A 14,590-nucleotide genomic window follows, 5' to 3' on the forward strand; every position below is an offset into this window, starting at 1 on the left:
TTACCCATGCTAATTCCGCATACACCCATTTTTCCAAACCCAGCTTCAGAGTCCAACCAATACAGAAGGCTTCTAGCCTCCTCAATTGTGACTCTTCCCAGTAGCAGCAAGTCACTCACACACAAGAGTTTTGCACCACGCTGAAGAAAAGGACGTCTTTTTCCATAGAAAGGACTACAAAATATGTTTATTGCCAATAAGATGCAATAATCATACAAAGCATCTTCAAGGAAAACTTTTTGCATCTGCTCTTAAAAATTTACAAATATGCAAAACTTATCTGACCTCTCAAGTACCATGGTTGCTATATTCTCCTTCAGCAATGGTCCACCAAGTCGCAATCTTCGTTCAAAAGTATGATCTCCAGTACCTGAAAATAAAATATCTCATGATGTACCAAATCTATCATCAGCAGAAAAACATACAGTTAAAACCAAAAGGACAACCAGCAAAGAGATCCAGCACAACAATAACTCGAACCGATGTAGCATTTAACAGAAAGGCAAATCGTAAGCAGATATATCATTTTCACTTGTACAGTGGCAAAACATCCTTGCATCGTAGACCTTTCTATGTTACATCTGTTCAAGAAATCTTGTTTCTAAGAGAAGTATCTAGTACCTAATACCAGGTTTAGAATATACAACCCTTTGGAATTGGGATTCGATTTATCTCAACATCTTCACTAGGATTTGAGACAATAAGAACCTCAGTAACCATGTCCTTCAATAAGTTCAAAACAATTCAAGTTTCTGATATAATTTACTAGGTTCCTCTTTATCAGCCATAATATTGATATGCCAGTTCTCCTTGCTTGAAAATGTTTCACATGCAAATATGCTGGAAAAAAATATCTGAAGTTATTATAATATCAACAGTGATTGACTGTGAACATATCTTTTCTCTTGTTTCACAGTGAAACCAAAAGCAAGCAATTACACTCCACATTAAGTCTGCAGAACATTGTCCAAGAAGTCATTATTTAGCACAGAAAATGCACTAGACTGTTTAATAAATTTAAGCTTCATGAGGATTGTCACCTCCTATTGTGAATAAAGCTAATACATACTATGGCAGGTAGAACTGACCCTCTTAGCTGACATTGTTAACTTTGACCCTCTTAGCTAACCCTCTTAGAAACGACCCTCTTGTTAACTTTGAGAATACAAAAGTGCTTAGTTTCTGGGACACTGACATTAGCTGGACAAGGAACAATCTTAGCATGTAAAGTTTCATATTTCTTAATTACTGAAGTGCAACAGGAGGCCTAGGCTTTGAGGGGGAAAAAATCAACAGAACAAGGAATAGATTTGGGGTAAGATCTTATGATATAGCCTAAACAATGATATACAGCTAAAGGTGGATAAACGATTACTTGTTATTTGTGTTCATCCTTCAACAAAAACTAAGAAATAGTCCCCGTCATGCTGAAAACATAAACCACAGAAGAAACTTTAGTGTCAGGAGTAAACCACAGATAAATGCAACAAGCGTGAAATTAAAAGGCCAAATCATCTAAATTAAGAAGTAAGCAAATCATATTGCAAATCCGACATTAAATTTTACCTTGTAAAATTACAATTTATACTTGCTTAATCAGAACCTTTGAGAGTTCTAAAAATTAACATTCATATGCACTGAAAATATCATACTGGTGAACACACAATATAAGTACACACAGATAGATATATAGTCCCACAATTAACAGAACAGAAAGTTTCACTTTTTTTTTTTTGTCTTAAATTGAAATTCAGAAATTACACGAACTAACTCACTCTTCATTCTCTTCTAATCCATATTACTACAACAACTGAGAAATTTAAGCTATCATAACAAGACGAATTTCTGAACACATGATCAGATCATGAATAATATAGCCAACCAAAGGCAAAACCTTCTAGTAAGATAAAGCATAACATTGAAATGAATTAAAATACAGCACATTACCGGCAAGGTGAACCACACAGGACATCCTATGAGGAGAAACAAATTTTGGAGCAAGAAAAGCAACCCTTCCATGGTGACTCTCAGTAGGCAATGCACTGAGAAGCTCCTCATCACAAGGCGTCTTAAACACCCCTTCTTTCAAACAAGCTGCCTTGGATTCCCAAACGATTTTCCATATGGGCTCAACCAACATGGGAGGCCAATTCTGCCCTTCAACATTTGGGAATAACTGGTTTATCATTCTCTCAAATAGCTCAAGCTTATTTCCACCCCACCCTCTTGAAAAAAATGGCGGGGTAATCTTTGTTCTGTGCAGAACCGCACCATATACATGATCCAATACATAGTGGAGCATTCCCAGATTTACAGTTACCATTGTTAAGCCAAGCCCAGAAATTTAATCACTCAAAATTCCCAATAAAAAAAAGAAAAGAAAAAATTTTATAAGAGGTTAAAGATTCATTTTTTACAATAAAAAAAATCAATTTTAACGATCAAAGAATGCAAATTGGATCCATCATTGAAAATGGTCCAAACATTTCAGCTTTGGACCTACAAGATTGTTGATGAGTAAAGAAAAGGTTAAATAAATTTCTAGTTGGATCTGATAGGAAAATAAAAGTGATTGAGGAAATTGCTTTTTGCATTAGAATATAGCACTATATAGATGCCAGTTTAGTTAGGAGGTAGAGAGGAAGGAGTGGCAAGTTTTCGGGCAACAACAGAAAACTGTGGGCGGAGGATGAGGATTGAGGAGGTGGAGGAGGAGAAAATGTGGAGCCCACGTGCATTGTGCCAACTCAGCCACTGGATTTATTTATTTCATTATTGAGGATTTGTTTATTTGGATAATGATTGTTGGGGCTCAAATAGAAGAATTCAGTTTGTGGATAAGACTTGTCCCTTAGCAGCAGGCCCGGCCCATCCCTGTTGCAACAAAATTAAAGTAAATAAAACAGGAGCAATAGCAAAATTGAACCAAAGACAGCGATGGCAACAGGGCGGGCGACGGCGCCCCAAACCTCCCCTGTCCCGCCCCGTTCCGTCCCTTTTCCCCCACAAGTGTTTGCGGGTGATAATTTGATTTTTTTTTCTAGAAGTGTTTATTTAATAGATCAAAATTAAATTCAAAAAATAAAATAAAATATGAAGCTGAAAAAGTGAAAAAATAAAAATGAAATAAGAAAGTGTTGAAATAAAATATCAAGAAAATTTAGAAACTCAATTTGATTGTATAGATAACATTTGGGAATACTCATAGAACGCGTAACATGTTTGTGCCAAATATCAACTACGAATTTGGATAGAAATGGAATAAAGGTTATGTTTAGTTGCCGAATATTCTAAATTTATTATTATTAGATTATATAATATAATATATTTATTTATATTAATAAATTGAAACGGGGCACGAGGTGGGGGATTTAAAACAGTCGGGGGGGAAGGAGGGAGAAAAATCCCCCTCGCCCCATTACTCCTCCTACGAGGCGAGCACTTGTCCCCATTGCCATTCCTACCAAAGAACGAGTGAAAACTGAAAGGGTAAAAAACAAAAAAGCCCCCTATGGTAAACCTAATATACAGAAAAACCTCCCATGATTTCAAAATATACAACACGACCCCTCATGCTTTGAACTAAATTTTAAAGGTGACGGAATCAGTTAAACTTAACAGAAATGGACGAAATGACCAAAATGCCCTGATATAATTAAGCAAAAGACAGCTCAAAAAAATCATTTGTTTTATTCTCTAAATAGAGAGAATTGATGGTTGAGGGGTAAAATAGGTATATTTGATAAAAATTAGGTATAAAAATTTTGTTTAGGTTCCAATAAGTCATTTCCGTTAAGTTTAACGGATTCCGTCACCTTTACAATTTAGTTCAAAGCATGAGGTGTTGTATTGTATATTTTGAAACCATAAGGGGTTTTTCTGTGTATTAGACTTACCACATGGGGCTTTTTTGTTTTTTATCCAAACTGAAATGATATCTACCAATGAGTGTTTGAGTTGAAGGTTAAGAGGATGTTTGGATCGTATTTTTTGGAGAGTTTTTGGAGAAAAATTAACGTACTATTTGTTTTAGAATGTGATGTATATAAAGTAAAAAAATGATTAGAAATTGTGTATAATGAATATTCATGAAAAATAAAAAAAAATTGTCCAAACAAGTCTAAGTAAACTTGGCTATGCCATTTTTGCAATCTAACTTCATGAAAGAAAGAAAATCATTATGGATATATAAACAGTAATCAATTATATGCTAAAGTGTTTAATATTATGAGTTTCTGAATTAACTTTTTTTTCCTATAAGTGTATCAAACTTTGTTCAATTATTATACAATTTCGTTTTTGAAATGTTAAATGATTTTTTGCTGATAGGTTAAGTGTACTGAATATACATTATGACTATCAAGAGGCATTGCATATGTTCTAGGGTGTAATCTCAGGCATCACTTCACTAAAAAGAAGTGCATATCTTAGTGTTCGAAATCCAATTACTTAATAAAGATTGTGAAAAGAATTAATCTTTGACAACACGCCTTCTTTAATTACACAAGTCTTTTTAAAAAAAAAAAAAAATTCGTGAGATCTTTCTCATGATTCACCAATGTTTATCCGAGCGCATCAATGAAAAACATTTTATAGTAGGCCGAGAAATGATCAACATTATCCCTGAAATCATTATTAGCGTATAAGTTGAGGTCTAATTGTTCGCCATAATCTGAAATTACATAAAAAAACAAAGCATAATTCTTTCCTATTAAGGTGTAACAAAAAATACAAGAGCATAATCCAAAATGACAAGCATTTCATCAAAGTTCATACAAAACAAAAGAGAAGAGTTTCGTATACATATAATTTCCTTACCCCCCTTCAAAACATAATTTATTATTTGTAGTCTCTCAATACTAGTTAATTTCATATTGGAAGTGGATTGAACCTAGCCTTTGGGACACAAACTAAAGGACGAGCTTTAGGAAGGGTAATACCAGGTCCTTCTTCCATGTCCACTTTACCATTTCCTTCACCATTAACATTCCACTCAAAGCACTGAAGCATTGCTGCAAGACTTGTTTGAACAACTTGTAAAGCCAATGAAGTTCCAGGGCAACCTCTTCTCCCACTCCCAAATGGCAACAGATGAAAATGCTGCCCCCTTACATCTGGCTGGCTTTTGCTGACATTCCCCTCCTCAAAAACAAACCTCTCTGGACGAAATTCAAGTGGATTCTCCCAGTAATTGGGGTCCCTTCCAATAGCCCATACGTTAACGAGAAGTCGAGTTTTTGCTGGTATGTGGTAACCTGCAACTTCGCAGTCTTCACTCGACTCTCTTACGATCATTGGCCCTGTTGGATGAAGCCTCAGAGTTTCTTTTACTATAGCTTGAAGGTAAGGAAGTTTTGAAATATCTGATTCATCTATAAGTCTGTTTTTTCCTATGTTAGAGTCAATCTCTTGGACTGCCTTTTGCATAATGTGTGGATGGTTGATTAACTCTGACAGTGCCCATTCTAGTGTAATGGCTGAAGTGTCAGTTCCAGCTGCAAATATGTCCTGCAAGAAATTGAAACAGATTTCAATTTCATCATCAGACTGAACTGCCATACTTCCTGTCGCATTCATCGGACAAGATCTCTACAGACATGATATTTACTGTCAGAATACGAAGGTTTCTCAACCAGCTCCAAGAATTTTCTGAACTTGAAAAATTTTAGGTGTATCTTTTCAGCGTGCAATTTGATCTTTGGAAGATGATTGAGGTGAAGAAAAAGTTTAACTAAAAAGCCCATGAAACAAATCCATGAATTCCGTGATCCATCATCCATGGGCAACAAATTCTCTCTTTTATCTTTTTTGTAGTAAATATTTAATCCAATTGCTGCAAGTTAAGCAAGCCTATCAGCATCCAAACATCATCTGAATCAGAAGTCAAGAATCCAAGTTGGCCTACATCGTACTATGTCTGAGTTCACATCTTAGAAATCTCCATTTAATTGGTTAATGTTGAGTCCAAAACTCCCTTAATTACGTTTGACAGCTTCTGAATTCTTTTATGTTCTCCTGACGAGGAATATGGTAATTGGGGTTGGAACTTGGAAGCCGGCACTTCAAAGCATGCATTCATTGAAAAATACCCTATGGTACAGAGTAGCATGCCACTGATATGGACATGGAAGCAAGGAAACGAGAAAGTTCCTAAGTCACTGGAGCATGCAGAAAATTTAAGCACTCTCACTCCACTTACCAGAAAAACAGGGCATTTAGTATACTTTTAACTGCAAAATTGTTGTGTGTACCGTATATTTCTTGAGCAGATCAAATGAACAATCATCTAGTTTTCCACCTTTGACTATTTTGATGAACATCCTGTATCTGATGTATTGACTACCCTGATGGTTGTAGATACGGTATTTTTGTTGCAGAAATCTAGTTCAATTTCATAAATCGACTGCGACAATAAAAGGTAAAAGAAAACAAGAGGAGGCAGCCATGAGTTTTACCAGGATAAAAGCCTTGATGTTCGCTCTTGTCAGTCTTATGTCTGAGCTTTCATCTTCAGATATATCGAGCAATATATCAAGTAGATCCTTCATTTGTTGACCTGCATCATTGTTTTGCCGACGCTTCGTCCTTGTCTCTTGATGTTCCTCTATGATCTTCTCAATCATTACGTCAAACCTCTCAGCTGCATCTCTAATCCTCTTCTTAAATCCCTGCAAATCCAAATTCTTGCAAAACCAGATAAAATCAGATACATTAAACTTCCCTGTGAGCTCTGCTATCTCATGAATTATTGTCTTTATGTCTGCAGCCTCATTTTCATTCTCAGAGCATCGTCTGCTCATAGCCATTCTTGATACCACATTGTTTGCTAGCCTAATGAGTTCTGCACCAACATCAACTGCCTCACCAGCTTTAGATTTTCGCGATAGCAGCTCCATAAAACGCGTTATCTCATCGCGTCTAACTGGAAGTAACAGGTCTAGCGTCCGACCTCCAAGAAGTTCAGTCATGCATAGCTTTTTCATGAACTTCCAATAAGGTCCATAGGGGGCAAAGGAAAAACCCTGTGAACCATATGCTATGTAGTCAACAACAGCAGAATTGGGTCGGTTAGAAAAGGAATTTTCACGTGTTTTGAGGAACTCTTTCGCCATTTCGGGTGAAGAAGCAACAACACAAGGAACAGACCCGAGGAACAAGTGAAGTAAAGGTCCATAGCGATTTGAGAGCTTGTGGAGAGCTTGATGGGGTATTGGAGCAAGAAGATGGAGGTGACCGATGATCGGTAAGGCTAGCGGGCTTGGAGGAAGGCGAGAAAGTTTTCGATTTCCGAATAGTACATGGAGGAGAACGGTGGAAATTAGCCAAATTAGGAACAGAAAAATGTAGCCCTGGATATCGGCCATGATTGAATGCTAATGTGAAAGACTGACTTTGTAAAGCTGCAAGTCCAGTGTTGCTGCTTATATTGAATATTCAAACTATCACAGTTGATGTTTCCTTTTCGTTTAAGCCTTTGTCTTGTCTCCTTCCTGCACTTCTTTGATTTTACCGATATTTATCCTTTAAAGATTCCAAATAACCCTGTGCTTTTTGCAACTGCATGCTGCTTATGTCTTGCACCTTGACCGTTTCTAAAATTGCATCCAGACAACAAGGATAAGATTTTGTTGCAGTTTTTAGCTGAACTCTTGCTGATTCAGCTATAAATCCTGATCCACATATTCCTGATATGCTCGTGTTGTGATGGATTTCTGACTCAGTGGTTCATCACAATTGTTGCCTGTTCTAGTTATGTATATTCTTGTAACTGAATAGAGTAAATTTCACATGGTTTTTTAGCATCTTTTCAATTTAAACATTACATAGTGTAAAGTTTTCTTCAGTTTTTTTGTTATACAATTTGTCAGTGTTCTAGTATTCATATTCTCTTGCCTAATGCCACATTTGGTTTCCTGAAAATCCAATCTGGCCGGCAAACTTTCTTGAAATAATAGACAAATCGCTACTGTTTGTACTCCTTGGTCATAATTTTTGTCCCTAAACTAGTAGTTGAATAATGCAACTTACTTTTAGGGTCTGTTTGTTTGGGTGGAAAATATTTTCATTTTCCAGTGTTTGGTAACCAAATAATTAGGGAAAATAATTTCTCAGGAAAAAATTTTACTCCAAAACGATGGAAAATAACTTACCCTTTCCTCTAACTGAAGTTATTTTACTCCAATCGAACTTCTCTATCGAACGTCTCTCACGTCAAAATAAAACCACTTAAAAAAAAAAGGGCAGACTTGAGAGATAGATGGAGACCGAGAGAGAGGGAGATGTCGGCAACAATCTCTGATGGCGAGATGACAGGTTGGCAACCATCTCCGGCAACGGGATTGCGATGACTACGTGTTTCAGGTGAGATTCTAGTGCTATACGAAGGCAACCCACTGTTCTTCATTTTCTTAAAATTTTTATACAAACAATAGTACATTAATTGGCTGCTTACAAAAATTCATTATTATTTTTTACTTTATTTGTTACAGTGCTCATAGTAGGCTGTAGACTTTAATTTCTTTTCACTACTAGTGCCACCAAATAAGAGGATTCATTATTACATGAACCACTTTTTGGAGTGAAAAAAAAAACAAAATTATTGATGTGAAGATGGAATGTTATGACTTGAAAATCAATTATTCTAATAATTAATTATGTATAATAGGAACATTCTTTTCTAGAGAAACTTTCAGCAGTGAGAGTGAAAGATACATGTCACAATAAGCATGGCGTGTGATTGATATTTGACAATGAATGGCCAGCAATTTGTTTATTGCTTGAGGAGAAATTTTTTGTTCATATATGCATTTCTCTAAGATTTTTGTAAAGTTAAATAATGAGATAATTTTTTTTTTTATTTTGCATGGGAAGGAGCATGCGATTATGTAGAAAATAAAGATAAAGAGGTAAAAGTGACAAAAAAGTTGGAAAATATTTCAAAAAGTAAACAAACACTAGAAAATGAAGTAAAAAAATATTTTCAATTGACTAACCACACACCTGAAAATGATGAAAGGGAAATAATTTTCCTGGAAAATTACTTCCATGAAAAATATTTTTTCAAGGAAAACATTTTACTCCCAACCAAACGGATCCTTCATAGATGTCGTTTTCGTTCTTCTCTAATTTTGCTGCTCAATTTTCTACAGTCCAAGGCTCAAAGTCAGGGCAGAAACTAAAAATTACCTCAGACAACGACTTTAATTACTTGATCAACGCAAATTATTTCGTTAGTGGCTATCAAGAAAGACTTTTCCAAATCAATCATTGCAAAGTCAGGACTCAGGAGATCTAATCCCCTGCCTTCGGCCCTTCACTGAACTAAAACTCGGGGCCAATCCTCCGTCTTCCGATTGGGCCAGGCCACTCGCTGACAATGCAAAGACAGCCTTGCTCTTCTGGCGCTGTCCTGCTTTCATCCAAAAGTAAATTAGTACTCAATTAGAAGGATCCCTAACGAAAAATTTATTAAGCTCTTCGACGCAAAGTCTAATTGGAAAGGGTTATTGTATTTTACCCCTCGAACGTTTTGAACTACTATTAATTTCTTCGTTAATATTATTTTGTTAGTTGCTCTACTCTCAAAACTAATTGTCTAACGTAACGGTGTTTGTTAGTTCGGGTAAAAAATGATGTTTAATTCTCAAAATCATTATTACATTACCCCATAAACTATAAGTTTATTATTAATTTACCCCCTAATATTATTATTTAGGTACTTTACATCATTGTAAGCGATTTTAGCATGTTGAAAGGGTTTAGAAGAAGATACCTTCCTCTTTTTTATAATTAAAAAAAATCAAGAATTTAGAATAGTTCTTCTCCTTTATTATTTCACCCTTTTTAATACCAAGAAAAAAAAAGTCAAAGGTGTTCTTCTGCCTTTTTTTCCTTGCACTTTTATTGATACTAAAAGAAAAACAAGAAAAGAGAGATAACTAAATTGCGAAAAAGAAAGAAGAACAAGAAAGAATATAATATTTTATTATTTTAAAATCACTCCTTACTCTTCCATCCATCACTCAACTCTTACCTACCTTGAAATCATGATAATATTGGATTCTTTTATATTTTTCTCCTATTCAAAATTGAGTTTTCTGTGTCCCTCTTACCCATTTCTTTTTTTCTTGGTATGAATAATATTTAAAAAAAGAAAGAAGAAAAATTATTTTTCTTTTATTTTCATGGTACTCTTAGAGTAAAAATAAAAAAAAAGAAGAATAGCCATTCCAATTGTTTAATTTTTTTAAAATTATATACAACCCAAGGATATTTCATTAAAAGTTTTCAACATACTAAGTTGATTGAATGGTGGGATAAAATAGCTAAAGAATAACACTAAAGAGTAAATTATAGGGATGGTAATGGAAGCAAGTGTTCATGGGGAGAGGTGTGGACTTGGGCGGAGGGGAGAGAAGGGGAAGGGATGGGGAATGGGAGAATTTTTCTTCTTCAGTCTTAAATGGGGCAGGAGGCGGGGAAGCATAACTCCGACCTATCCCCCACCCCGTCCCGTAAAATATATATATATATAATTACTAACACTTCTTTTTTTCATGTTAAATTATTAATACATCTATTTTTTTTTCATATTGTGTTAGGTTAAACTATTAGTAGTACTTCTAATATTAGTTTTTCCAAATAATAGTACTATTAGTAGTAGTGGTGGTGGTAGTATTAGCCTTTTCTAATAATAATGGTGTTAGGAATAGGTGTCTCTGTGGGTACTCGCTAGGGGATTGGAATGAGGTGGGGACAGGGGGAAGTTATATGATAACGGGGCAAGGGGTGGGGTTCCTCTGTCCCAAACACCTAGTTGTCATCCTTAATAAATTAATAATGGGATTGTCGTTTAAGAGGATAAAGCGACATGTGACAATAACCATCTAACAGTGCTATAAGAGAGAAGGATATTTTTGTTCAAAATTTTTTTAACATGCTATGTTGGCTTAATAGTGTGGATAAGATGGCTAAAAAGATAACGTGATGGACTAAACTGATAGTAGTGCTTTAATTTAAAAGACTGAAAAATCTAATTTTTCAAAGTTGAGGACTTAGCAGTGAAAATCTATCTCTCAATATTCGACGTTTCCACTTATTTTATATTGGAAAGTCGAAATTGCATGAAGTTAAGGGTAATTTTTGATCATGCAAAGCAATTGGTCAAATGAGCGGGACTAGATTGAACCTTGCAACTGATAATCAAGCCGAAGGATGAGCTCCAAGAAGAGTTGCACCTTTTCCCTGATCCATGTCAATTTTGCTATTTTCTTTTACGATCGATCTTCCATTCAAAACATACTGAACCATAGTAGCGAGGCTTGTTTGAACAATTTGTTGTGCCAGTGAAATTCCAGGCCAAATGGCAAGAGATGATAATGTTGTCCCCTTACATCCAATTGGCCTTTTAGGCTTCCATTTTCTGTGAGAAATCTTTCGGGTTGAAATTCAACAGGATTTTCCCAATACTTAGGGTCCCTAGGAATGACCCATAACTTGAATAAAAGTCTAGTCTCTGAGGGTATGTGATAACTAGACGTGGCAATTTGGATTGAAATCCATTTATCCATCCATATAATCTATAATTAAATGGATTTGAATCATCCATTTATAGTGTTGGTTTTAAATGGTTGACCAAAGTAAAACCATTAAATTAAATGGATTTACATGGATTATCCACAAAAACCATATATATCCATTTACTTAAAAACCAAATAAAAGAAAAGGAAAGGAAATGACTAAAACACAAGAGTCCACTAGTTTCAGAGTCCTGATGTTCTGTCCCTTCTTGCAACTCTCCAAAAAACTGACCCAATATACTTCTAAGAATTTGCCAGACCTTCCTGAACTTCCTCCATGCTATCACACAACAACGAAACTACCACCTCATCTCATGTCAACCCTCGACAACTGATTAATTATTGATCCTGCATCGGAAACCACTATTTGGTAGCAGAAGATGCATAAGCTCAATCTCAGTGGCATTCTTCACGCAACTTCTCACTGACGACGTCATACAAAAAAGTTGTACCTCAAATCAGCAGGTAAAAAAGCACAAGTCCAGCATCATAAGAATAATTTACATGAATCAGCGATCATTAATCTATTTAAACAAGACTAATTTGTTTAGCTATTCATGAAGGCGTTGTTACTAGCACTATGCTTATTATGTTTATGAAGTGCTTGATGAAATTCCCCTGAGAACGTTGAATCCAATATTCCATCTAAAGCAGTCTATTGCATGCCAAGTATGGGGAAGTGGATGTATAACCATATAGTAATCAGAGTACCTGGCTAGAAAATGTCGGCCATTATCTGTCTAGAACCTGTTCTGCAGATGTGGGTTCAGCACCAAGAAGTCTTTCAGCCTCAGCGTTTGCCTCTACCTGGAGTCTCCATTTCTGCAAGCATATATAGTTTAGACTCTCATATGAAATAAATGACTATCCCCTATTGCTGTTTTGATGTCACTCTATGTAACTGAAACTGTAGAGATAGATAGCATCAGCCAATTCTGACTATGAGTATAAACTTTTCACCAGGAGTCCCTACTTAAATTTCAAACAGAGCCTCTAGTATTTTTTTGCTGTCATTTTGCACTTAATGAGATCTGAATTTTTTTTATATTTTTTGCTGCAGTGAATATTAGGTACTTGTTCAAATGGAAGGAGAAGAAGAGCACAATGTTGAGCCAGTTTCATCAACAGATTCTATACCTGAAAGTGGAGAGGCTACTGGAGAAAGTTCAGCCAAGCGAATTAGGAGGCAAACATCAATTGCTTGGGATGGTTTTGATACTGTAGCAATGACTGCTGATGGAAGGAAAAAAGTTCAGTGTAAATGGTGTGCACAAACATATTTATTAAAAGGTAATTCTGGAACATCTAATATGCTCAAGCATTTTGAATCTTGCAAGTGGAAAGAGTTGACGAATACAAGCTTTGGGGCTCCTTTGGATCAACATATGTATCATGAAAAAATTGCAGTTGCTATTATAAAACACAATTATCCTTTTGAATTTGTGGAACATGAGGGCATTCAAGATCTGCATAACTTCTTATGTGAAGAGGCAAAACCTGTATCAAGAAATACAATCAAAGCAAATGTTGTGAGAATGTACTCAAGAGAAAAAGAAACTCTTAAACATGCCTTAGAGAATGTGAAGAGTAGAATATGTTTTTACGGAAGGGAAACTGGTAGGTTTTGTATTTAACAAAAATTAAATATTTGAGAGCAAATACATTTGTAAAAATATTTAATACTATAGTCAAGTACAAAACTTGATATATTAGATAGATGAAAATACTATATTTTTGTTAAATATAAAACCTACCAGTTTCCCTTCCGTAAAAATATTAATGTAACATTTTTCAATTTTAGTTACAAATATTTATATATTTAACATAAATTAAATGATTTAGAATAAAGTACCCATAAAGAGCCAATACTTTACTCATCTAATGGATGAAAGTCATAAAGAATTAATACTTTATGGGTCATTTCTTTTTTTTAAAAAATATTTAATTTATATTAAATACATAACCTACCGATTTTCTTTTTGTAAGAATATTACTGTAATACTTTTTGAATTTTACTTACAAACATTGATATATTTATCATAAATCAAATATTTGAAAGTAAAATACGCATAAAGAGTCAGTACTTTAAATGGATAATGCGTATTTTTTCATAAACTATACCCCTTAAAGTTTGTTAATTGTTAATTGATTTGTAATACTTTGTCATTCATTGGACATGTAGTACAAAGGGCAAATCTGGTACAAAATTCTAATTTCACTCCCTAAAATAATATTTTAATCGTTTGGACTGAATTTGCAAAGGATTAGTAAGTTCAGGGGAGGTCAATGCAATTTTTCAAACCACAAGGGAGGTCAGTGCAAGTGTCAGAAGCCTCAGGGGAGTTTTCTGCAATTATCCCTTTTTAATATCCCTATTTACAACATCCGTTCATCGATGTGGATCGATTTAATAAGAAAAAGGTTTTAATCAGGTCAAATGAACATTAATATAATATTTAGCAATTTATTTTTGAATTAAATGAGTTTCAGTAACTTTGCCATGTGAAGAACATGCTCCGTTCATTCCACATTAGACGTCTTTCTTACCCTTTAGTTCCATTAATAGAAAATTGATAGCAAAATAAAGTGGTTATTTTTATTGCTTTCCACAATGAACCATAAATAAGTAGTAAAACTGTAAAAAGGTAGTAGATTTTTAAATGAGAGTTAGGCGTAAACTGTAAATAATGATAGTTCAAGGGGTAACTTGCAATTAACTCAAAGTTACTCCATCGCAATTGTAAGTCCAAGCCTGAGCATAATTCTGGAGGGTAGTGTTTCTTGAGTGAATGGGACAAAACATAAATCTATAGTACTCTATGATTTATTTTGAGCTTTGCAGGGTAATATGCTCAATGACGTTGAAATATAATAAACTCAACCAGGGATCCATATATATAGTGCATATATTTTATAGTATAAGGTATTAGGAGCTTCCAATTAAAGTTTGTTGTTGAAGATTGAAATTTCTCCAATTGCTGAAAGTGAAGCTACCCTGCTTATTGGCTTGT

General features: G+C 34.9%; 2 protein-coding genes across 2 annotated transcripts in view; both read right to left on the reverse strand.

The window, feature by feature from the left end:
• The window catches only part of LOC113773799 (protein ABHD18-like), a 7,193-nt gene extending 4,522 nt beyond the window's left edge, over window positions 1-2,671 (reverse strand). The window contains exons 1-3 of the mRNA XM_027318410.1: window positions 1,948-2,671; window positions 286-370; window positions 5-174 (exon numbers count right to left, since the gene is read on the reverse strand). Coding sequence (XP_027174211.1) covers window positions 5-174; window positions 286-370; window positions 1,948-2,323 — 631 coding nt within the window. The 5' untranslated portion in view covers window positions 2,324-2,671. The remainder of the gene's footprint in view (window positions 1-4; window positions 175-285; window positions 371-1,947) is intronic.
• Window positions 2,672-4,745: 2,074 nt separating this feature from the next.
• Window positions 4,746-7,364, reverse strand: LOC113776013 (3,9-dihydroxypterocarpan 6A-monooxygenase-like). The gene is made up of 2 exons (XM_027321079.1): window positions 6,456-7,364; window positions 4,746-5,508 (listed from the first exon to the last, which is right to left on the reverse strand). Exons 1-2 carry the CDS (start codon window positions 7,362-7,364, stop codon window positions 4,870-4,872), a joined length of 1,548 nt encoding a protein of 515 aa, XP_027176880.1. The 3' UTR covers window positions 4,746-4,869.
• Between the last annotated feature and the right edge of the window lie 7,226 nt (window positions 7,365-14,590).

This window comes from Coffea eugenioides, chromosome 6 (genome assembly GCF_003713205.1).
Source record: "Coffea eugenioides isolate CCC68of chromosome 6, Ceug_1.0, whole genome shotgun sequence".
NCBI lineage: Eukaryota > Viridiplantae > Streptophyta > Magnoliopsida > Gentianales > Rubiaceae > Coffea > Coffea eugenioides.